The 23,434-nt window shown below is 51.2% G+C and overlaps 2 protein-coding genes across 2 annotated transcripts in view; both read right to left on the bottom strand.

Annotated features, from left to right (window-relative positions):
• The window catches only part of ILKAP (ILK associated serine/threonine phosphatase), a 42,633-nt gene extending 20,885 nt beyond the window's left edge, over positions 1-21,748 (bottom strand). The window contains exons 1-4 of the mRNA XM_077758354.1: positions 21,664-21,748; positions 19,421-19,491; positions 18,329-18,823; positions 18,079-18,168 (exon numbers count right to left, since the gene is read on the bottom strand). Of these exons, the coding sequence (XP_077614480.1) occupies positions 18,079-18,168; positions 18,329-18,823; positions 19,421-19,491; positions 21,664-21,748 (741 nt within the window). The remainder of the gene's footprint in view (positions 1-18,078; positions 18,169-18,328; positions 18,824-19,420; positions 19,492-21,663) is intronic.
• A 527-nt stretch (positions 21,749-22,275) lies between these two features.
• Positions 22,276-23,434, bottom strand: part of HES6 (hes family bHLH transcription factor 6) — a 2,173-nt gene continuing 1,014 nt past the window's right edge. The window contains exon 3 of the mRNA XM_077758349.1: positions 22,276-23,266. Coding sequence (XP_077614475.1) covers positions 22,842-23,266 — 425 coding nt within the window. The 3' untranslated portion in view covers positions 22,276-22,841. The remainder of the gene's footprint in view (positions 23,267-23,434) is intronic.

Here is a 23,434-nt window from a genome sequence, read left to right as displayed (position 1 = left end):
GCGAGAAAGGCGGCGCCCCCGGGAGGCTGGGGCTCTGGCCCGGGATCGCCAGCCCGCACCCAGCGAGGCCTCGGCGTTCCCCTACCGACTACAGTCTGAGCAAACGTGGACATCGGGCTCTGGCAGAGCAGGGAAATGAGGCCCCTCTAGTCATGTCTGAACAGACCAAATGCGAGCATAGGCCAAGCCACGAGCCTGGTCAAATACAGTGATTCTAGACCGATCAGAAATTTAACTGTGTCTAGTCTTCCTGCCTCTCAGATAAGATTGACGAACGCATCCGCTCAGGGCATCTCCTCTTGTTGACATTTTTCCAATCCAGAGCAAACCCATATCCTTAAATGTTTCCCCAGATTACCTGCCACGAACCCCAGTTTACTAAATACTTTCCAACATCCCGCCACCGAGGTTTCCGAGGGTGGTGGTCTCCCTCCCTCCCTGCGATGAGTAGGAAACCCAGCCTCTTCCACTACAGGTGTGTTTCTGGTGACGTCTGGCTTTAGGACTTTAAAGGGTCCAACGAGCTTTCACCCCTGTGGTACTGCTCACTCCTCACTCGCCACAGAGAAGTGCTCCTCCCTGAAGGCAGGAATATAATACAACCTCCCATGTCCCTGCCCCTCATGCACAGGGCAGCCCACCCAAAACCAAAACAGCTCTTGCTAAGCTCTCCAGGGATTTCCCACTCCATTGCTCAATGCAACTGACCTTTCTAGTCATCATTTTACACGAACTCCAGCAGTACTAACACTATTGGCCTCTTCTTGGCTTGCAAAACACATCACTCTCCTGGCTTTATTCCACCTCTGCTCCTCCACAGGCCCAGTGCTATTCGTGGATGGAATTCTTTAAGACTTGATCCTGGGTCCCCTCCTCATCCCATACTCCCTCCCTTGGCAATCTCATCCACACTTGCCTTGAATTGCTGGTTATGTGATCATGGTTTGTTCATGTACATATCCTACCAGCTCCAGATCCATGTGTTCAAATAAGTACCCACGTGATATCTCGTGGACGTCTCAAAGGTACTCAAGCTCAACATGTCCCGACTGAAACCATTTTCTCCACTCCCCACCCCTACCCCCTTCAATCTGTTCTCCTTCCATGGTTGACACCTTGGGGTCCTACACCAGAACCCCCCCTAATGGAAGATAGCCTCTGAGGTGACCCCCATGGTCTCCATCTCCTAGTATTCAACCCTTGTGTGGCCTCCTTCCTTTGAGTGCGGCTGGGGCCCGTGACTTGCTCTGGCCAATAAAGTCCAGCAAAGATGTCAGGATGTATGTGATTATGTGGAGGTGATTCTTTCACACGGGTCTGTGACACCCATCCTGCTTGGGGACTCTCCCTCCCTTGCCAGCTTTCAAGAAGCAAGTTGCCATGTTGTGAGCCACATTATGGGGAAGATGGCAGTAAGGAACTGAGGGTGGCTTCCAGGGGACAGCAAGAAACCAATGCTTCCAATCCAAGAGCGTGCAAGGCAATGAATGCTACCAACAGTTATCTGAGCTTGGAAGCAGATCCTTCCCAGTGGAGTCTCAGATGAGACCCAACCCTGGCCAACCCCTGACTGCAGCCGTGTAGAGGACTCACTTGTGCCCAGAGTCCTGACCCGTGGAGACTGTGGGATACTAGATGGGCGTGGTTTCAAGCTGCCGAGTTTGTGCTACTTTGTTAGGCAGCAATAGATGCCTGCTACACCTTCCATCACCAAGTGCTCTCAGCTTCGTCTCCTGAATGTCTTTTGGATCCACTCCCTGACCCCACCCCCATCAAGCCTGTGTCACCGAGTCGCAGCCTCCTGTCAGGCTTCTCTCTTGGGACTCCTCTCCATCCCTTGTACTTGTATTTCCCTCTCTTGTCCCAGGGCATTTTCTCAGGTCCTCTGGCTTGGAAGGTTCTCCTTGACCCCCTTCTCCTGGGTAAATTCCATTTGTTCCTCAGATTTCAGCTGGGTCATCAGTTCCTGAGGAAAAACCTTTCCTGAGTGCCCCGAGCCCCTCTCCTTTACAGCTGTTGTCAGAGTTCCAGATTTATAGTTATTTATGTCATTATTTCATGAACGAACCATTATCTCCTATCAGAATGTGCGCTGGTGGAGGTCAGGAGCCGTGTTTGGTCTTACACAGAACTGTACCCCGAGCAGCTGACACGTAAAAGGTGCTCCCGCATATTGGTTGGATGAATGAACGAGTGCAAGACTACATCCATTCCTGAAGCTCAAAGTGCACGACACGAGCCTTCCTACCTCAGGAATGTCAGGAGGGTTGGAGCCAAGAGTGACGCCTCCTGGATGCTTGCTCAGGGCTGCCCAAGCCAAGCTGATTATTTTGCTCTTGGAAAAAACCTAGAACTTCTGCTTTCAAGAACTTTGTCTAGAGACCAGGAAAGCAAATACCTGATGACCCAAGACGTTATCAGCTGCCCATGTGGCAGATGGTATTTTCCAAAGTTTGCGGCCACAATATCTCCCATCCCTCCTGCTCTTCTGAAATGTAGCCACCTTCATCAAGAGGTAGGCTGGGAGTCGTCTCCCCGTGACCCTGGGTGAACTGTGACCGCTTTGACTGGTAGAGAATGGAAGGTGGGCCATTATATGACTTCCAAGGCTAGGTCCTAAAAGGCCATGCAGCTTCTTCCTGATGCTCTGGTGACACTTGCTGGGGAGTCGGTCAGCTAAGGAGCCCAGCTGCTCCGAGGCTTCCGTGCCGGAGAAGCCCCAGATGGGCGCTGCCTTCAGCAATGCCGGCTGAGCTCCCAGCCACTAGCCAGCGTTGGCCGGCAGCCTTGTCGGGTGAGTCATGAGGACATCCGTCCCTGAGGAAGCCTCAGATGACCCCAGCTCCAGCCAGGATCTGACTGTGACCTTGTGAGAGACCCCAAGCCAGGACTGGCCGGCAGAGCCCTTCAAGAACTCCCGGCCCACAGAATCGCAAGCAAAGTAAGAAATGTTTTTTAAGCTGCTAAATTTAGGAATAATTGATTACCCAACAATAATACCGGGAAAAGGAATTTGACATGGATTGCTGACACATCAAAGAGCCAAAACGTCACTTCTCGGCCTTTTGGCAAAGGTCAAGTGCAAAAACCCAAAATGTAAGGGACTATCTTAGGGACCAGGTCATCAGGCAACCAGAAGGGCCTGGAGAAGACTGTGGGAGCCCCCGCTCCATGGGCCTGGAGGCTGTAAATGAGGGCTTAACAAAACGTGAGGAAGGTGGAGGAAAGAATACGTCATTACGTAGGTTCAGCACACTTGTTGCCCGCGATATTGTGGGAAATAGAAAATGTACCCAATGAACTGATGAATCTGGCTAAGGAGGTTTCCAGGGGCAATGCTGACAGTGCCAAGTGCACTGACAGCAAGGATCTCAAACAGGTGCCCAGCCCCGCCCTTCCGGGATTCCTGACCCACAAAACACAACCAAAATGGAGCGGTTGTTCCAAGCTGCTAAATGTGAGGGCCTTTACAAGGGCAGCAGTAATAATTGAACAGCCCAGGGGCGCCCGGGTGGCTCAGTTGGTTAGGCGTCCGACTTCGGCCCAGNTAATAATTGAACAGCCTGATAAACACACTTGTGCACAGTGACAGACGGCTGGGAAATGGAAAAAAAAAAACAAAAAACCCACAAACAACTGTTCTGTCTTCCAGGGTGACGGGAAGGATTTTATAACAACCCTGGTTTGGGGAAGTTTGAATAAGTGTCAGGAAAAGTCTCTCACGCTTCACAAAAGTCATTGACTTCACTATTCCTATTGCGAAGAAGGGGAAGAGAACTGAGAACACTATGCACCTATTTGGGGCCCGGCACTAGTTAGGTGCTTTGCGTATTGATATTTTCATCTACTCTCTTAACGGCCTTTTGTGGAAAGTGATATTGCCTGTTTGACAGGTCTGCAGAGGGCCCCCCTTGCGTCTTCAGGTGAGGACCAATGAGCACTTGAGTAAAATAACCACCTAAGGCTGTGGGAAGAACAGTCAGGAAGGAACAGGGTTAGTAATTCTTGAAGTTCACAGCGGGCCAGGAATAGTTCCTGCATCTGCTCGCAGGAGAGGAAAACCCTCAAAATACAAGGGACATGTGTGTGCGTGGGCGCCAAGTGCCTGCGTGGAGCGCACAGAGCTGGTGAAAGGGCCGTGACGGGGCCTGGAGGGGACAGCTTCTGGCCGGGGCTGTTCCCGTGAGGCGTGGGGGCGCCTGGGCGGCTCAGTTAGCTAAGCGTCCAACTCTTGATTTCGGCTCAGGTCATGATTCCAGCCTGGTCTTGGGATCAAGCCCCGCATGGGGCTGTGTGCTGAGCATGGAGTCTGCTTAAGATTCTCTCTCCCTCTGCTTCTCTCCACCACCCACCCACACACACTCTCTCTCGAAAAGAAAAGAAAAGAAAAGAAAAGAAAAGAAAAGAAAAGAAAAGAAAAGAAAAGAAAAAACGTCAGGTGTGATTTTTAGATTCATTTTGGGTAGAGGGCAGGGCACAATGGCATGAATAAGCCCCGTACTGGCAGCTCTGTAAGGAACGGAGAGGAACTGGGTGGTGGGTAGGACTCGAGGTCCCAAGTGAACTTGGGGTCATTGACAAGGGGTCCTAAACTCCAAAAGGATGAGCTTAACTCGGTGGGAGAGCCACAGACACTTTCACAATTAGGAAAGTGTCAGTGTCCGAAGAAGACCTTGGATGGGCACACGCTCTCCCGCTTGCGCCCTCTGTCGGCAGTCTGGGGCCATTTCACCGAAGGATGGACCCGGCTCTGGTCCAGGCAGGAAGACGCCCGGAAGCCTTGTAATCCCACCCACTTCACACCAGAAGGGAAACGCAGCCCACTCTGAATGCCCCTTTTTGGACTCAGTTTGTTGGCTTCTCTTTATCTGAATGTTGACCTGCCCCAGGGTATGGTCTCCGAGACCTTCTTCCGTCTTCAATTTATTCGCTTCCAAAATCATCTGTATTCGTTCTTTGGCTTTAAATACACCTGTATTCTGACGGCACACCTGTGCATATCTCTGGCCTTGACCTCCTCTTGGAGCTCTACACACCTATATCCCCACCCGTCTACTCAGCATCCCCACTGGGATGTTGAATGGGCATCTCAAATTATGCCATTTATAATGCATACAACACCCCCAAACCCGCTCCCTGCAGTCTTTCCCAAATCACCATCCGGCCAGTGGCTCCTGCCAAAACCTAATCACCAGCCTCACTTTCTACCTCTTCCTTATCCATACATCAATTCAGTAGGTGGATCGTACCTGCTCTGCTTCCACAATTCTTCCACATCCCATTTCTGCGACTGTGGTCCCAGGCCAAGCCCCATCACAGGCATACCTCATTTTATTGCGCTTTGGTTTATCGTGCATGGCAGTCTTTACAAATTGGAGGTTTGTGGCAACACTGTGCCAAGCAAGTCTATGGGTGCCATTTCTCCAACAGCATTTGCTCACTTGGTGTCTCTGTGTCACATTTTGGTAATTCTCACAATATTTCAATCTTGTTCATTATAATAGTTGTCATGGTGACTTGTGGTCAGTGATCTCTGATGTCACTGGGGACACGGCGAGCCACGCCCACATGAGTCAGCACACTAGATCAATAAATGTCCTACATGTGTTCTGGCTGCCCCACCCACCGGCCATACCTCGTCTCTCCCTGGCCTCGGGCCTCCCTGTTCCCCGAGAGACAATATTGCAGTGAGGCCAACGAGAATCACCCTGTGATGGCATCTAAGTGTCCAAGTGAAAGGAAGGGCCACGAGTCTCCTACTTTAATCAAAAGCTAGACATGATTGGGGCACCTGGGGGCTCAATTGGTTAAGCACCTGATTCTGAATCTCAGCTTCCAGGTCATGGTCTCACGGTCGTGGGATTGAGCCCCGCATTGGGCTCTGTGCAGAGCCTATTTGGGATTCTCTCTTCCCCTTGCTCTGCGCCTCCCTCCCTCATTCTCTCTCCCCCGCCCCCCTCAAAATAAATAAATAAACATTAAAAAAAACAACTAGACATGAGGAAGCTCAGTGAGGAAAGCTGAAAGAGGCCAGAAGTGGGGCCTCTCGCAATGAACAGTTGTCCAGGTTGTGAATGCAAGAGATGAGTTCTTGGGGGAAATTAAAAGGGCCACTCTGGCAAACCCACAGATAATAAGACAGAAAAACAGCCTTATTTCCCATACAAAGGAAGTTTTTGTGGTCCAGACAGAAGACACAACCAGCCACAACTTTCCCTTAAGCCAAAGACCAATCCAGCCCAAGGCCCTGATGCCCCTCAGTTCCATTGCGGCCTGGGGGGCAGGTGGCTGCTGGAGAAAAGTCTGGAGTGAGCAGGGGTTGGTTCGGAGGCTCCAGGAGAGAGGCCGTGTCCATAACACAGAAGTGCAAGTGCAAGGTGAGGCTGCAAGTGCTGATGCAGGGGCGGCAAGTTCTCCAGGAGATCCAGCAAGATGGCAGTGAAGGCGGCCGCTCTAAACAACAGATTTGCAGTGTAGACAGAGCAGCCTTATGTCAGAAGGAGATGTGATCTAGGGTTTTCACAGCTGACGAGGATAAGGCAATGCCTCAGAGCCTCAGAGGCCAGGCTCTCTTATCAGTGACCAGTGTGACTGGGGACCTGAAGTTGGGGCCAGTATTCATTCACCATCCTGAAAACCCTAGGGCCCTTCAGAATTGTGGGAAATATAGTCCGCCGGTGCTCTGGATACCGAACAGCAAAGCCTGGGTGACAGCCCATCCATTTACAACATGGTTTTCCGGATATTCTAAGCTCACTGTTGAGANGATACTAACTGAAAAAAAAAAAAAAAAAAAAAAAAAAGACTCCTTTCAAAATATGACGGCTCACCGACAATGTACGGGGTCACCCAAGCGCCCCGATGGAGAAGGACAACGAGATGAGTGTTGTTTTCACACCTGATAACACAGCATCCATTCTGCAGTCCGTGCATCAATGGGGTCGTTTTGACTCTCCAGTCTTATTATTTAAGAAATACATTTCATGAAGCTACAACTGTCATCGTGATCCCTCGGATGGATCTGGGCAAAGTAAACTGGAAACCTTCTGGAAAGGACTCATCATTCTATACGTTAAGAACATTCATGATTCGTGGGAAGAGGTCAAAATACCAACATTCACAAGAGTTTGGAAGAAGCTGATTGTAGCCCACATGGATGATATGGAGGGTTCAAGTCCTCCGTGGGGGAGGTCACTGCAGACGGGGTGGGAACACAGGAGACTCAGAATGACAAGCGGAACGCGAAGACGGGACTGAACGCCTGGCTGTGATCTTGGGGGACATCTGGAACGGATGAGGGGTTGCTTCTTAGGGCCGAGCCAAGAAAGTGGTTTCCCGAGATGGAATCTACTGCTGGTGACGATGCTGTGAAGACTGCTGACGTGACCACAAAGGATTTGGAATATTCCATACACTGAGTTGAACAAGCAGCAACAGGAAGTTCTACTGTGGGTAAAATGGCATCAAACAGCATCATTCACTACCGGGAAATTGTCCACGAAAGGAAGAGTCATGTGATGCACCAAACTAACCTCATTGTTGACTTATTTTAGGAAATTGTCACAACCACAACCTTGATCAGGCAGTGGCCTCGAACATCAAGGCAAGATCCTCCTCAAGCAAAAGATTACGGCTCACCGAGCACTCAAATGACGGTTAGCACTGTTTAGCAATAAAATATATTTTAATTAAAGTCTGTACATTTCTGTAGACACACTGCCATTGCACACCCGATACACTACACAACTTTCACCTGTGCCGGGAGACAGGTGAGCTCACTGGACTCACTTCGCTGCAATAAGCTGCTTTATTGTGGTGGTCTGGAAGCGAACCCCCAAGATCTCTGAGGCATGCCTGAATTTTTCTGAGACAAATCACACCGCCTCCTCTCTTTTAGACTCCTGTCCCCCTACAGTGGATTTTCCAGAAAGGGAGATCATTTTAAAACAAAACTTGGCCTTTTGCCCTCCCCTGCTTTAAGTCTCTCAATTGCTCCCATTTGCATAGAATAAAACCCAAATTTCCCGCCATGTTTAAAAGCCCTCCATTTTCTCACCGGCATGGGTACCTCTGACCTCCTGAGTCCCAAACCTTGACTGTGGCCCTGCCCCCTGGGCTCCTCCCTTTCTCCAGGAGGCAGGGGCTCTTTGGACCTCAAGCCTGGGCCCTTACTTAACATTCTCTTTGATTAGAAAAACTTTTCCTGGGGCGCCTGGGTGGCTCAGTCGGTTAAGCGTTCGACTTTCGCTTAGGTCATGATCTCACGGTTCGTGGGTTTGAGCCCCGCGTCGGGCTCTGTGCTGACTGCCAGCTCAGAGCCTGGAGCTGCTTCAGATTCTGTGTCTCCCTCTCTCTTTGACCCTCCCCTGCTCATGCTGTCTCTCTCTCTCTCTCTCCTAGAAATAAATTTAAAAAAAAACCATAAAAAAAAAGCGTTCGACTTTGGTTCAGGTCATGGTCTCATGGTTTGTGGATTCGAGCCCTGCGTCAGGGTCTGTGTGGACAGCTCAAACCCTGGAACCTGCCCCTCCCCTGCTCATGCTCTGTCTCTCTCTCTATCAAAAATAAATAAATAGGAAAAAAAAAAAGAACAACTTTTTCCTGCTCCTGATATGGCCACCCCTCTGACCCCCAAACTCAGCTCAGAGTTCACTTCCTCAAAAGGCTTTTCTGGAACTCATCTCAGGCACCGAGGTGGGCAATACGCATCTTATTTATGAATATATTTGACTTTTCACAAATCTGATTTGATCAAACATTTCCTGAGACCATTTAACCGGGAGAATAAATGTTCTAGGAAACTTTTACACTTTATTCACTTAAGACACTGAAAACTATGTCACCATAATTCACTTTTTATATAAAAAGTATTTTTATTACTTTCTTTCCACCCAGGAGCTAATTTTCTGCTATATGTAACGATCAATTTCTTTGCTTTTTTTTTTTTTAGTAAACTTTTTTACTGAAATCCACACTTATAGGAAAGTACATAAATCATAAGTTTCTAGCTTGATGAATTTTCACAGAGTGAATACGCCCACTGACCGGGACCCCGATCGCAACACAGGATGCTCGCGGTGCCCAGAAGCCACTTCCAGTCATGGCGCCCCACGGCTGGCACTAGGCCACAGGTTGATTTGGCCGGGGTTTCAACCTCCTGTAAATGGAATCACACAGTAGGCGCTCTTGCAACTCGGGCTTCTCTCACTCAGCACCATGTTGGTGAGGCTCCTGTGAACTCTTAGCGGTTGGACCTGACCTTTTCTTCTCACCGTGTGATAACCCCCGTGTCGATGCAGTGTCACTTACACATTTTGGCGTCCATGACAGGTGAGTCGTTTCCAGTCTGAGGCTCTTACAACTACTACTGCTAGGAAGGACCCTACGTGTGTCCTTTGGCGAGCACTGGCACCCGTCCACACCGACATATGCCTGGGGATGGAATCACTGGGTCTTGGGGATGTTCAAGTTCAGCTCAGTTGATACTTTCCTTAGTTGATCTTTTTTTATTGTGGTAAATTATACCCAACAGAAAATGTATCATTTTAGCCACTTAAAAATTTTTTCTTAATGTTTTATTTATTTCTGAGAGAGAGAGAGAGAGAGACAGCATGAGCAGGGGAAGGTCAGAGAGAGAGGGAGACACAGAATCTGAAGCAGGCTCCAGGCTCTGAGCTGTCAGCACAGAGCCCGACACGGGGCTCGAACCCACGAACCGTGAGATCATGACCTGAGCCAAAGTCAGATGCTCAACCGACTGAGCCCCCCAGGCACCCTCATTTTAGCTACTTTTAAGTGCACAGTTCAATGGCATCAGGTATATTCACAATGTTGTTCAATCGTTACTATTTCCAGAACCTCGTCACTATGGTATAGTAGACAGAGAGACGTTGTGCCCATTAAGGAGCATCTCCCTATCTGTTTCTTCCTCTTGCCGCTAGTGAACTTATTCTGCTCTGTCTCTATAAGTTGGCCTGTTCAAGGTCCCTCGTGTAATCAGAATCATACACGATTTGTTTTGTGCTTGGCCCATTTCACTAGCAAACTGTTTTCAAGATTCATTTACATTGTAGCCTCTATCAGAACTTCCCTTTTTTGGCTAAATAACATTCCATAGATTTTTCTAAAGACTTTTTTTTTTTAAATGTTCTAATGGCAAGTGAATTAATTGTGACTGGCTCATTTATTCCAAAGAATTGCCTTTATCTTTCTGCAGTAATATAACAATCAAATTTTCACAACTCAAAAAATGGTTTCAAAGATTAGAGAAATTTGAACAGAATCTGTGACCTTGAAAAGTTGGTGTTTCACTGTGATGACCTCTAAAATGGAAGTGTTGTTGTTGTTGTTTAATATTCAAATTGATGGTTTAATAGATGAAGCTTTGCGGAAGATGATGAAATCAAAGAAACAAAACAGGACAGAACATCTTGAGGGATTTTTGATGTTACACTTTGAGCAAAAAATAACTTGCCTCTTAGGGAATCCCACGAAACTAATGGAGGTCCATGCACCTTGTCTAGTCAAATGCAAATGTGTAATGATATAAGCCAGTCACGTCAGATCTACTATCAAGAATAAAGGGAGCAAATACCTTTCCTTACTTTTCGATTGTGCCCTTGCTGGAAACAAGGGTCAGACCGTGAGGGCTGCTTGCACTACGAGTAACGTCATAATGATACAATCACTTGTACTGACTTTATTGAAATGAGAGAGAAATCTTTTTAGGTGTGGCTTATGAAACCAGAGGTTGGACAAAGAGATTGATATAAAAAAATGTTTGTGACCCGGGATGTGATCAGGGAGCAAATACGGTATGTTACACAAGATGCATATACCCTTATTTTCCCTGAAATGTGATTATGTTAAATTAGTGCCTTCCTCAGCTCATAATCTTCATGTGCAAAAATGCCCCGTGTGTGAACTCAGATTTGATGAGCTCCATTAGCACTGTGCAAAGGATATATACACAAACATGTTTTGTGAGTTCAAAAATTAAATGAGCAGATGGGTTACTCTTCTGTCTCTGTACTTAAAAAAAAAATTTTTTTTTAACGTTTATTCACTTTTTGAGAGAGAGACAGAACATGAGTGGGGAGAGGCAGAGAGGGAGGGAGACACAGAATCTGAAGCAGCTCTAGGCACTGAACAGCACAGAGCCCGACGGGGCAGGGAGCTTGCACTCACAGACCGTGAGATCATGGCCTGAGCTGAAGTCAGACACTTAACCACTGAGCCACCCAGGAGCCCCCCTCCCCTTTTTTAATGTGTATTTATTTTTGAGAGAGAGAGAGAGCAAGCAGGGGAGGGGCAGAGAGAGGCAGATAGAATCGGAAGCAGCTCCAGGCTCTGAGCTGTCATCACAGAGCCCAATGTGGGGCTCGAACCCACAAACAGCAAGATCATGACCTGAGCCAAAGTCAGACACTTAACCCACTGAGCCCCCCAGGTACTGCCTTTTATCTCTGCTCTAAAATCCACATTAAAAAACACATCCAAAGGGGCACCTGGGTGGCTCAGTCAATTAAGTGTCTGACTTCAGCTCAGGTCATAATCTAGAGGTTTCTGGGTTCAAGCTCCACGTCGGGCTCTGTGCTGACAGCTCAGAGCCTGGCATCTGCTTCGAATTCTGTGTCTCCCTCTCTCTCTGCCCCTCCCCCACTTGTTTCTGTCTCTTTCTCTCTCAAAAATAAATAAACGTTGAAAACAAATTAAAAAATTAGTCCATGGGGATCAAGATTAAATGCAATCAAGTCACTTCACTCACAAAGATATTTATAAACATGAAACAGGTATGCAGTGAAAATTGCACTATGTTACATTGAAAACATGACAGTATGAACAGACTGCAGACGGCTCTCATCTGTGTGGGACGATAACTGGTGGGAAAGTGATAAGGTTATACGATAAAAACATGACTGTCATTTAAGCTGCATGTTAATAGAAGCCTGTCTCTTTGTTTACAACACAAAAGTGACTTTGCAAGTATAAATGTAAAATTTTAGCAGAAGATCTGAATATACGGCCTGAGTTTTAAAATAAAACTATGGAAATTGAAAATGAATTGCTGGACGGCAGTGCCAATCATGAGAAAACTGCCCATTGAGTGGAAATTAAGGGGCTTTCGGATACTCTCACCTCACACTGGAAATGGAGACATGAAGCACTGGAATGTCTTGAGTTTGAATTTTTAACTGCAGAAAGCTTATTTTCTGTGCATACATTCCATGTCCACAAAGCAGCCACTTACGTGACTCTTAACTATTCGATGTAAATCCTATAGACTGTACGAGTTTCCTCTGAAATAGTCTTAAGCAGTATACGTTATCAGTACTTGGTGATATAAATCATCACCGGGTTTGCAGCTTCTAGAACGGGTCACAAGTTTGCTGAGTGCAATCCTATCCACTCTGGAAGTGGGCTCAGGAAGGCTGTTCACTCTGCCCGCCACGGTGGCGTTCTATAAGGCATCTCAGTAAGCTGCAGTTAATGACAATGAAAAATTTAAGATCATCACTGTTCAAAAGAAATTAACCCAGGGGCGCCTGGGGGGCTCAGCCAGTTAAGCATCCAACTTAAGCTCAGGTCATGATCTCACAGTTCATGAGCTCAAGCCCCGTGTCGGACTCTGTGCTGACAGCTCGGAGCCTGGAGCCTGATTCGATTCTATGTCTCCCTCTCTCTCTGCCCCTCCCCTGCTTATGCTGTCTCTCAAAATACATAGATATTAAAAAAATAATAATAATAAAAAGAAATTAATCTGGTAATTCTCTCCAACTGAAAATAAGTAGTAAACTTTGGAAATATTGTTAGTTTCCATTAAAGGTGGTTAAGTAAAATCATCCATTGGCTTTGTCTAAATTATATGTTTAAACTTAAAAAATATCCTGAATTTTGATATAGCTACTTTAAAATTTTTCAGTGGTTTTTCACCTACTTTATTGTTCTGCAAAAAATTAAGCATGAATTTGATTTTTCCTTTTCCTTTGTGCTCCAGTGTTGCTAGGCAGGGTACTGAGTGGCTGCCTCTGAGCAGGGGTGGGGACTGTCTGAGGAGCATGAGGGAACTTTCTGGGGTGATGGGGAGGCTCAGTATCTCGGTAAGGGTTTGAGTCACAGAAGTGTACAGATTTGTCAAAACTCAGCCGATGTTCACTTACAAGCAACGCACTTCATTGTAAGTTTTGCATCAGCGGGAAAAGACTGTGAGTGATGAGTGCTAGTTAATGTTGGAGGGGAATTTCCTCTGAAGACATCAAGAATAAAATAGATTAGGGCACCTGGGTGGCTTAGTCGGTTAAGCGTCCGACTTTCGCTTAGGTCATGATCTCCCGGTTCGTGGGTTCGAGCCCCGCGTCGGGCTCTGTGCTGACTGCCAGCTCAGAGCCTGGAGCCTGTTTCAGTCTGTGACTCCCTCTCTCTCTGACCCTCCCCTGCTCACGCTGTCTCTCTCTCTCTCTCCTAGAAATAAATAAAAAAAAAAACATTAAAAAAAAAAGAATAAAATAGATTAATGGATAGCTGCCCAGATGTGACAAAAGTCTAGGAAGATGTCAACAGTAGCCCTGCAGATTTCCATAACGAAGGCTGCGGGCAGCTCTAGTTCTCTAGAATTTGCTGCTTCATCTGAGAGCTCGGTCGGACCCGTGTCTCTCCAGGTGGAAGTGCTGGGGCAGATCTGGATGCCACAACCTGAGAAGTGGGGAAACCTCCAGGGTCTGGATCAAGCCTTGGAGGAGAGAAGGGGCAGAAAAGAGAGTTTGGCCCCGGGGCAAGGGGAGATCGGGGACGGGGTACGCTCCCCAAATGGAGTGGGGCCTGCCCTCCCCTCCATCTCCCTTTCCCTCATTTTCCTTCCATTCCGTCAATCACAGGCAGGCCGAACGAGCTACTAAGGAAGCCGCAAACCCTTTCTAGATTCGCTTTATTACTCGCACAGACTACAGAACAGCCGAAGGTGCCCGCGCCCCAGTGCCCTTGTGCTGCACGGAACAGTGGCCTCATGAAGCAAATACGGAAGCCTGGGCGGCTTGCTGCTGACGGTGGCTTCTATCCCTGGCTTAGCTCCTGCGCAGCATCAGGCCTTATCAGTGGGGCTCAGTCGGTTGAGTGTCTGATTTCAGCTCAGGTCATGATCTCATGGTCTGTGGGTTCGAGCCCTGCGCCGGGCCCTGTGCTGACAGCTCAGAGCCTGGAGCCTGCTTTGGATTCTGTGTCTCTCCCTCACTCTGCCCCTCCCCTGCTCATGCTCAGTCTCTCTGTCCTTCAAAAATAAATAAAAATTAAAAATTAAAAAAAAAAAGACTTGGGTCCATCTGTGATTCAAGTCTTGTCTGAGTGCCGACGTGGGCACATGCAGACGCCAGGGCCCTGTGCGTCCTTCTCAGGTTTCTTTCCTGCCCTGCACCCCCAAGGCCGTACCTTCAGGGGATTCTGGAGGTGGAGGTGGGGTGCCAACCTGGCTCTGAGGAAAACACAAAGAACTCATAAGCTGGAGAAAAGATGACCCATGTCACTCAGGAAATGGGAGTGAAAATTAATCAGATGCCTTGGAAAGGCTTACAGGGAGCGATGCACACAATCGCTTTGAATTTTTTACAACTTTTAATGTTGATTTCTTTTGAGACAGAGAGACAGAGTGCGCACGTGTGAGCACAAGTGTGGGGGGGCAGAGAGAGAGCCAGAATCCCAAGCAGGCCCGGAGGTGCCAGCGCAGAGCACATGCGGGGCCCCATCTTCTGAACTGAGAGGTCATGACCTGAGCTGAGATGAAGAGTCAGATGCCTAACTGACGGGGCCACCCAGGTGCCCTGATAGAAAACTTTTTAAATTAGTGCACCTCTTGGGGCACCTGGGTGGCTCCGTCGGTTAAGCATCTGACTCTTGGTTTCAGCTCAGGTCATGATCTCACGGTTTCGTGAGTTCGAGCCCCGAGTCTGCTCTGCGCTGGCAATTCCGATCCTGCTTGAGATTCTCTCTCTCTCTCTCTCTCTCTCTCACTGCCCCTCCCCCGCTCATGCTGTTTAGCTTTCAAAAATAAACTGTAAAAAATTTTTCTAAAAAAATTATTTTAAATCACTGCACCTCTTGCCAGTGCACAAAACTCTCTAGGTGACTTCAAGGGGTACACTTTCAGAACTTAAGGACTGTATTATCCCAATGCTATTTAAACTATTCCAGAACACACAGGAATAAAAGCAAGACTTGAGGCGCCTGGCTGGCTCAGTCAGTGGAGCCTGCGACTCTTGATCTCAGGGTTGTGGGTTCAAACCCCATGTTGGGTGTAGAGATTACTTAAAAATAAAATCATAAGAAAAAAAAGAGCAAGACTCCCAATCTTTTCCTAGGGGTGGCTTAACACAGACACCCAAATGAGAAGACAGCACATACAAAAAACTATACAGCAATACCCCTTAGGAATTTTGATGCAAAAAAAAAAAAAAAAATCCTACAAAACACTGTGGAAAAGGAAAAACTATGCAGATAGTGGAAAGATCGTGACTGTGAGACGCTGGGGGGAGGGAGAGATGAACAGGTGGAGGGCAGGAATTTTAGGGCAGTGACACTCTCTGTATCATACTCTGTGGTGAACGCGTGCCAGACATCTGTCCAGAGAATGCACAGCACCTAGAGTGAACCCCAGTGTCAACTATGGACTTTGGGAGAAGACGGTAGGTTCATCGGCTGCAACAAATGGACCACTCAGGTGGGGGTGCTGATGAGGGGTTAAGTTGTGTGTGTGCGGGTACAGGGGTACGAGGGAAATCTCTGTCTTCTGCTCAGTTTTGTTATAAGCCTAAAACTGCTCCAAAAATAAGGTCTATAAAAAGAATCCTACATAAGATTATATACAAACCAAGTTCAGCAAGACCTTGACCCCATTGTGACCATCTGGGGTTCATTACAAAACTACAAGCATCAGTCGGTCAAGCATCCAACTTCGGCTAGGTCATGATCTTGGGGTTTGTGGATTCGAGCCCTGCGTTGGGCTCTGTGCTGATGGCTCAGAGCCTGGAGCCTGTTTCGGACTCTGTGTCTCCCTCTCTGCCCCTCCCCTGCTCGTGCTCTGTCTCTCTTTCAAGAATAAACATTAAAAAAAATAAAATAAAGACACTGTCGCAAACACCCCTCCTCTGCTGAAGATGGGAGTATAATAGTTTTTCAGGGCAATGATCTGACAATATTTACACATTTCCCACGACGTACCATTTGCCCAGCCACTTTAATTCTAGAAGCATATGGTTTATTGCAAAGTACCCAGGATGTCTGCTGAGTACTGGTCTTGGAAAAGCCTCTAAAACCCTCTCTACACCTTTGGTGAGGTCAATGTGCGCGAGAGGAGGCTCTGCACCCTGCAACGTGCTGCGGCAGGGGACCCCGTGAGGGAGGGGCATTCCCTCCTCACCACTGTGTCCCTGGTGCCGAGGACAGTGCTTGGCACGCAGCAGGGGCACGGTTCCCAGCGCTGAATGGACGATTCTACTGTTGAGTTAAAAAAGTTGCAGAATAATACATACAGAATGGTCTCACTTGCAGAAAAAGAAAGACATTTTTCCCAGGTATCTATGCTTGCAGATGCATGCAGGGGATCAGAACGGTCACCCAGGGAATTGTTAAGTGTGGAGACTCCTGGAGAGAGGGATGAAGGTACGGGGTGGGAAGAGACAAGGAAGGCCGGGACTTCCCATGGCAGCCCTTCTGTAATGCTGGCTGTTTCCCGGGCATGTGTGTTGCTTTTAAAATAAATCTCTAGTTTAGGAACAGGTACTTAAGCCATCTGAGCCTCAGTTTCCTCATCTGTAAAATGGAGAAGAGTGACCCTTCCCCAGAGGGTCACTGTGACATCTGAGACCCCTGGGACTCATGGGCCTCCCACATTTGGCTAATCTGCAGTGTCAGGCTTTGAAGGACTGAGGTTCAGGAGGTAAGACTGGGTGGGACCACCCCCCTTCTCCAGGCGGCAGGGACAGAGGGGACGAGGAAGATGCCGCGGCATTCACTCATTCATTCACTAACGCTATTACCAGGGGAGGTTGGTGGCTCCTGGATGTCACTTGCATGGGGTGAGGGGTGGGGGGCTGAAGGACAAGGAGGTGTCTCCTGGTCAGGGGTCTGCCCTGGGCGGTGGGGAGGGCCCTGTTGTGCTCAGGGATCCAGAACACGACAGGAGGCACAGGTGGGAGCCGAGTTCAGGTTGCATTTGCTGAGTCTTTATAACCTGTGGGGTATCAGAGAGGCAGCAGCAGCCAGGGGCATCTGGATAAACTCCACGACACCTTCAGAGAGCCCAGCTGGGCCAGAAGTCATGCGTGGAGTCAGCGACACAGGAGGGAAAGCCATGGGGACCACACGATTGTAATTTAGAGACAAGGGGGCTACAGAAGGAAACACAGGACCCGGCCATACTTAAAGGGGGGCTGACAGCCCTAACTAGGATCTGAGAAGGAATGGCTGAAGAGGAAGCAAGAACACTAGACCGCGCACGGGGTTTTAAAAAGCATGAGGGGGAGGTGTGGCGGTGGCCCAGTCGGTTAAGTGTCTGACTTTGGCTCAGGTCATGATCTCATGGTTTGTGAGTTTGAACCCCGCGTTGGGCTCTGGGCTGACAGCTCCGAGCCTGGAGCTGCTTCAGATTCTGTGTCTCCCTCTCTCTGCCCCTCCTCTCCTCATGCTCTGTCTCTCAAAAATAAATAAACGTTAAAAAAACATATTTTTGCCAAGAAATAAAAAGCATGAGGTTACTGACAATGTGAAATGCTTCAATATTTAGGCAAGAAGAAAACTAAAGAGTTGACTTTGCAGTAAGGACTTCCTTGGAGAGTTCCAGAAGCTTCCGGTACAGTGATGGGAAATGTGGGCAAGAGTGACGTTCTGTGACAAGCAAGCAGGCGAGGAAATGAAGAAAAGGAAAACAGAAGTTATTTTCAAGAAAATGGGCTGTGAAGGAAACTGGGGCAGTGACTGGGTCCCAGCGAGGCGCAACACGTTCCACTCCAGGGGGGCTGAGGCAGAAGGCAGGAGCTTAAGGTTGGGGAGCTAGCTCGGCCGTGGGGGTGACAGGGTCCCCTGAACGGTCACCGACTTGGCTGGGCACACGGCGGATCTTCGGAGGCTGAAGCGGGGCAGGACCTGGCGCGGGGGCGGGGACAGCACCCCAAGCGTCATCTGCTGAGGGCGGAGCAGCAAGGCCCCGACTCGGCAGCGCAGGTCTAGCCGGGGTAGGATGCCTGGGTGCGCCCACGACAACATACTAGGCCTCTTGGTCACCAGTTAAAAACCCCATTCCTTCTTCTAGACCCATCTAAACCCAAGGACAGACATTAAGAACCTGGTAAGGTCTGGGCTTCCCGGTGCCAGGACTGCTGCAGGCACGGCAGCGCAGCCGCGGCCGGCACGCCGCCACTTGCCCGAAGACACTAGGATCCTGGCCGGCACCGCGCTCCCGACGCTCGACGGCAGGGGGCGTGGCCTCCGGGCCCGGAGGCCTCTGGGAGTAGCGGTCCCGGCTCGGCCTGCAGCGGCCTCGCGGAAGAGGAAATGGAAGGACAAGAACTACAACTCCCAGGAGGCTTCGCGGTTCGCCTCGGGCGGGGCGGGACGTGGCCCAGGCCTCGGCCCCGCCCAGCGCAGAAAGTCTCCCGAAGTCTCCGGACAGCCTCCCAGTCCCTGCGGCGCCTCGGGGAGCTGGGTGCCGCCGGAGCTCAGGCCGAGGGCCCCTGGAGCTCCGCTCTCTCATTCCCAAATCCGCTTTCCCCGCACCCCCAGTCTCCGGCTGCTCGCCAGGGCCGAGCGGAGCGGCGGGAGGGAGGGTCCGCGGAGGCAGCTGCGGGGNGCAAGCCCAGGTTAAAGAGGAGACGGGGGTGGCAGCCCTCTGCGGGTGGAAAGGTGGCGATGGGAGACTGGAGTTAGGAGGAGGGCTCGTGCACTTGATTGAGTGCAGGTGAGGCCACAGGAGACGAGAGTGTGACCCGTATAGATTATCTTCTGTTAACGGGATGCCATGAAGGGCCAGGCGCCCTGCGGGCTGAGAGCCGGCTGCGCTCTGGCCGCCGTGGGTGGAGCCCGTCAGACGTCCGAGTGCAGGTGTTGGGTAGATCTGAGGCTGGAAGAGCGGACAAGGATAGAGATGGGCTTCGGATCGGGGCACACGGGGGAGCAAACCACATGGACCAGGTGGGGTTGCAGGGCAGGGTGAGAGGGAAGGGCCCAGTCCGGACCGCACAGGTCCTCATTCGGAGGTCAGTCAGCAAAGGAGACTGCGGACTGCCAGGGACAACCCCGAGGGACGGAGTGTGCGTGTTTCTGAGGCGGAGAGAGTGTCCCGAGGGGGGAGGTGATAGCCCTTGAGGACGCTGCACTGGAAGGTCAAGTGCGCTGAAACTTGAGACAGGCCCGCTGGCTTTGGAAACACGGCGCTCACGGGGGGTCTTGGCCGGCTCTCACGGGGGCCGGGGGGCAGCTTCCCTGGAGGCGAGGGGAACGCTGGCCAGACTGGAGAGGAGCGAAGGGGAGTGAGGTGCGGAAGTGGAGACCGCTAGTGAAAACGGTGCTTTTAAGGAACGTCGCTTTAGAGCAGAAAAAGGAGGCCGAGCCTAACGGGATGGCAGGTCCGGGGAGACGGTATCTCCTTTCTCCAGATGGAGAGATTACAGCTTTGTAGGATGATGCAGAGGGAGGAGAGATGGGTGACGCAGCAGAGTTCCTGAGAGGTCGGAGGGGAGCGAATCCATGGCTGTGTGGAAGGCTGGCACCACACCGTGCCATGATGGAAGGTAGACTACCTGGGCAGAATGATGGTTCCCTAAATATGTCCACGTCGTCATTGCCATGTCCATGTGCCGCCTTCCATGGCAAAAGAGGTGTTGCAAATCTGATGAAGGACTGAAGACCCTGAGCCAGGGAGGGTGTCCTGGATTACCCACGTGGGCCCAGAGAGCATCATGAGGTGGCTCAAAAGTAGAAGGAAGAGGGAGCCACGAAGGTCGGAAGATGTGACCGTGAAGGAAGAGCCCCACAGGTGCACTGTTAGTGGCCCGGAAGCTGGAGGAAAGGGGCTGCCAGCCGAAGAATGTGGGCGGCCTCTGAAGCAGGAAAAGGAACCGGATCCACCCTGTGCCTCCAGAGGGGATGTAGCTGCTCTGAAATCACTGGCCTCTTCTTCGGCCCAGTGAAGCCCGTGTCGGACTTCTAACTTACAGAAATGCGAGATAATCAATCAATGTTTGAAGCCACCAAGTGTGTGGCGATTCGTGGCAGCCACAGAAGACCACTACAGTGGGCCAGGGGCTTGATGTGGGAGGGAAGCAAATCTCAGCCAAGAACAGGGCCAGGGAGGGAGCCTGGGGGGTTTCAGGGAAAGGAGGGGGCATGAGATAGTTGTCTGGCCGAGTGGGAAACTTGGAAATAGAGCTTCCCGAGGAAAGCGGGCAGGACGCTGGTGGTCCGGGCTGCACCGCCCGCGAAGGGGCGGGGACAGCTCTCGCCCCACGGAGGCCGCCCGTGGTCACTGCTCTAGGGACCACTTACCTGTCTGAGAAGAAGCTGTTCCTTTTTCTTTCTTTATTTTAAAGTTTTGTTTTGTTTTTCTGAGGCATACAGAGAAGCTGCCCCATACATAGGTGGGAGGGCCAGAGCCCTGGGTTAGTGGCTTCAGGCCTGAGGAGGGCCCTGGCTCCAGCGACACCTTTCCGGCCAGGTCAGCCTGCTGCACCTTGCATCCTGAGTCCTGGGGGCCCTTTGGCCCTCTTCCAGGGTGTCTGGGAGAATGTGACAAGTGTGCACGTGAGAGGAAGGAGTTAACGTTTCAAAGCAGTCCCTGGCAGATCCCCTCTCCCCCCGTGGCATCAGAGCTTATCACAGGGGCCTGTGTGCTGCTGGAAGCCACATGCCACAGAGGCCTTGCAGGGGGACCTGCTCTCCGTCTCTGTCCCTGTGGACACATCCTACATCGGTCTGTCTGGGCAGCTAAAATAAGCCCAGGAATATCGTTCCCATGCCTTGAGCCCTCTCCTGTGGGCCTGCCTTCCCATCCCACTGGCTGATCCCCAGTCGCTAAAAATAAGGTGCATCTGGTTATACAGACTAGTGGCTGAGATCTGAGATTGAACCACAGGGGAGCCAGTGTGAACCCCCCCCCCCCCCGGTGGCCAGGACCTGCTGGGGGGCCTCTGTAAAAGGACTGTTGGGAAAGATGTTCTCGAAGCAAAGGTGCACAACCAGAGAGGAGACCCAGGTGACAACCCTGAGTTGTCACACTTCAGGCCTGGTCTGGGCACTGGCAACCCAAGCTGCTTTGGGGTCCTGAGCAGGAGGTGACCGAGTTGGGCTACCTGTAGAGTGACCGGGTGTCAGCTGACCATGTGCTTTCTGCAGGCCCTGCCCCAGCCCAGGAGGGCACTGTCCCTGTTCCCCATCACTCTCCTTTCTTTTTATTTTTATTTATTTCTAGGAGAGAGAGAGAGAGACAGCGTGAGCAGGGGAGGGTCAGAGAGAGAGGGAGTCACAGACTGAAACAGGCTCCAGGCTCTGAGCTGGCAGTCAGCACAGAGCCCGACGCGGGGCTCGAACCCATGAACCGCGAGATCATGACCTAAGCGAAAGTCGGACGCTTAACCGACTAAGCCACCCAGGCGCCCCCATCACTCTCCTTTCAAGGCTTCTGACCTCTTGGGCCCAGTCTGATCTTCAGTCCAAGCTGCCTAGAGCCACGGTGCTTTGACTTCAAGCCATGAACCGAGAGGGTCTCCATGTCCCCGACCTCCCTGGCTCTGGGGGAAGGAAGCTCCCTATTCGGTCAGGAAGAGAGACAACCTAACAGGTAGACTGATGTCTGCATCATGGATCCTAAAACAGATCTTTGAAAGAAACTTCCAAACCACATGGCTAGGAAGTAGGAATTTGTTTTATTCCTAGAAGCTTGTATACCAGACAATGGTCCTGGGACAGGCTCTCTCCCTGGTGCTGTTACTCTGGAGACAAGCCCCATGCCAGTGGTGTCCATCTCCAGGCTGCACACAGTCCCTGGGGGGTTGGAAGCACCATCCGTTGTGAGACGTGCCACCCGGGGGGGGGGGCAATCTCCACCACCATTCTACTCCTCGCTTGGCTGGCAAAGGGTGGGAGGTTTTAGAAAAGTTCACCAACGTTAGATACAAGAAAAACGCCCTTCCTTAGTTTTTACACATTAGACATCAGTCAGTCATACTTCTGAAGGGTAACTAACTCTCCAAAATCCTTTATTTGACAAAACTGGAACATGTGTTGGTAACCCTAATACACCCCCCCCCCCCCCCAGTGTGCTAAATGCAAGACTTTCAGGGAGGCTCGGCTTCTGTCTGGCAGGTGACAGGCAGTGCTGCCCAGTGCACCTGCCTCCCCTGTGTCCTGGAGGGAGTGGCGAGTTCAAGCTTCTGCTCAGGCCAGGGCCACCACGGTCCGAGGTCTCCCTCTGTCCCCAGCACTAGTGCCCAGCACCCAGGAGGGTTTCAGCACCCCTGCCCCCGGATGCACACTGTACCTGGGAAGGCTGGGCGGCCTGCAGTCCTGGAGAACCCTGATGGCTCTGTTAGGAGTCTTCCTCCCGCCCGCAGCTCCCGCCGGCCACCCGACCCGGGCCTGGGGGTGGGGGTCCCACAAAAGATACGCGCTTAAGAAATAGGGCCAGGGGCCCGAATGGGCTGGTCTTCCTGGACTGCCCTGCCACACAGTCACTGGAGGAAGACGTCAGGCAGATCTGGGAGACAATCAGGCCCCGCCGGCACCACATCTGTCCCCGGGAGGAGGGAACAGAGCAAGGGAAGGCCACACCCACCCTTGCAAACCTCCGGCTGGGCTGGCGTTAGTCACCAAGGCCTCCAGACGCTCTGGGCTATGCGAGCAGCGGTCAGGCTGCCCAGGGCTGCTGGCACCAAGTCTGGCCCTTCAGCAGGCGCTCGGGTCAGTTCAGCCTCGGGGGCCTCCTCCAGGTCGGAGCACAGGTCGTCCCCGGGGCCCGGGGGACTGGGCAGAGGGGACCCCTGGACCCCTCCCGTGGGCCAGCCGCTTCGCCCAGGGGCTCCCGGAGACCCGGCCAGGGCGTCCCCCAGCAGATCCCGGAAGCTGCTCCCCTCGCGCAGAGGCATGGACTCGAGCAGGTGGTTGAGGAGTTCCGCGGCGACGGTGGTGTCGATGGCCTGGCACGTGGACACAAACGTGTGCACCTCGTGCATGCACTGGATGTAGCCGGCCGCGAAGCGCTCGCTCGCTTCCGCCTGCAGCTGCTCGCGCTCTGCACTCGGGAGTCGGAGAGAGAGAGAGGCGCCCTGTCCGGTAAGCAGCGACTGCGGTGGCCAGGACCCCCCTCCCCCTCCGCCAGCCCGCGGGGACAGGGGTTACCCAGGAGACCCGAGGGAGCCCGGGGTAAGACCCCAGGCCGAGGAGGGGGCGGATGGGCGGC

The sequence above is a fragment of the Crocuta crocuta genome, unplaced genomic scaffold (genome assembly GCF_008692635.1).
Source record: "Crocuta crocuta isolate KB4526 unplaced genomic scaffold, BGI_CrCroc_1.0 scaffold290, whole genome shotgun sequence".
NCBI lineage: Eukaryota > Metazoa > Chordata > Mammalia > Carnivora > Hyaenidae > Crocuta > Crocuta crocuta.
Note: the sequence above shows the minus strand (reverse complement) of the source record. Positions and strands in the feature narration are given on the sequence as shown.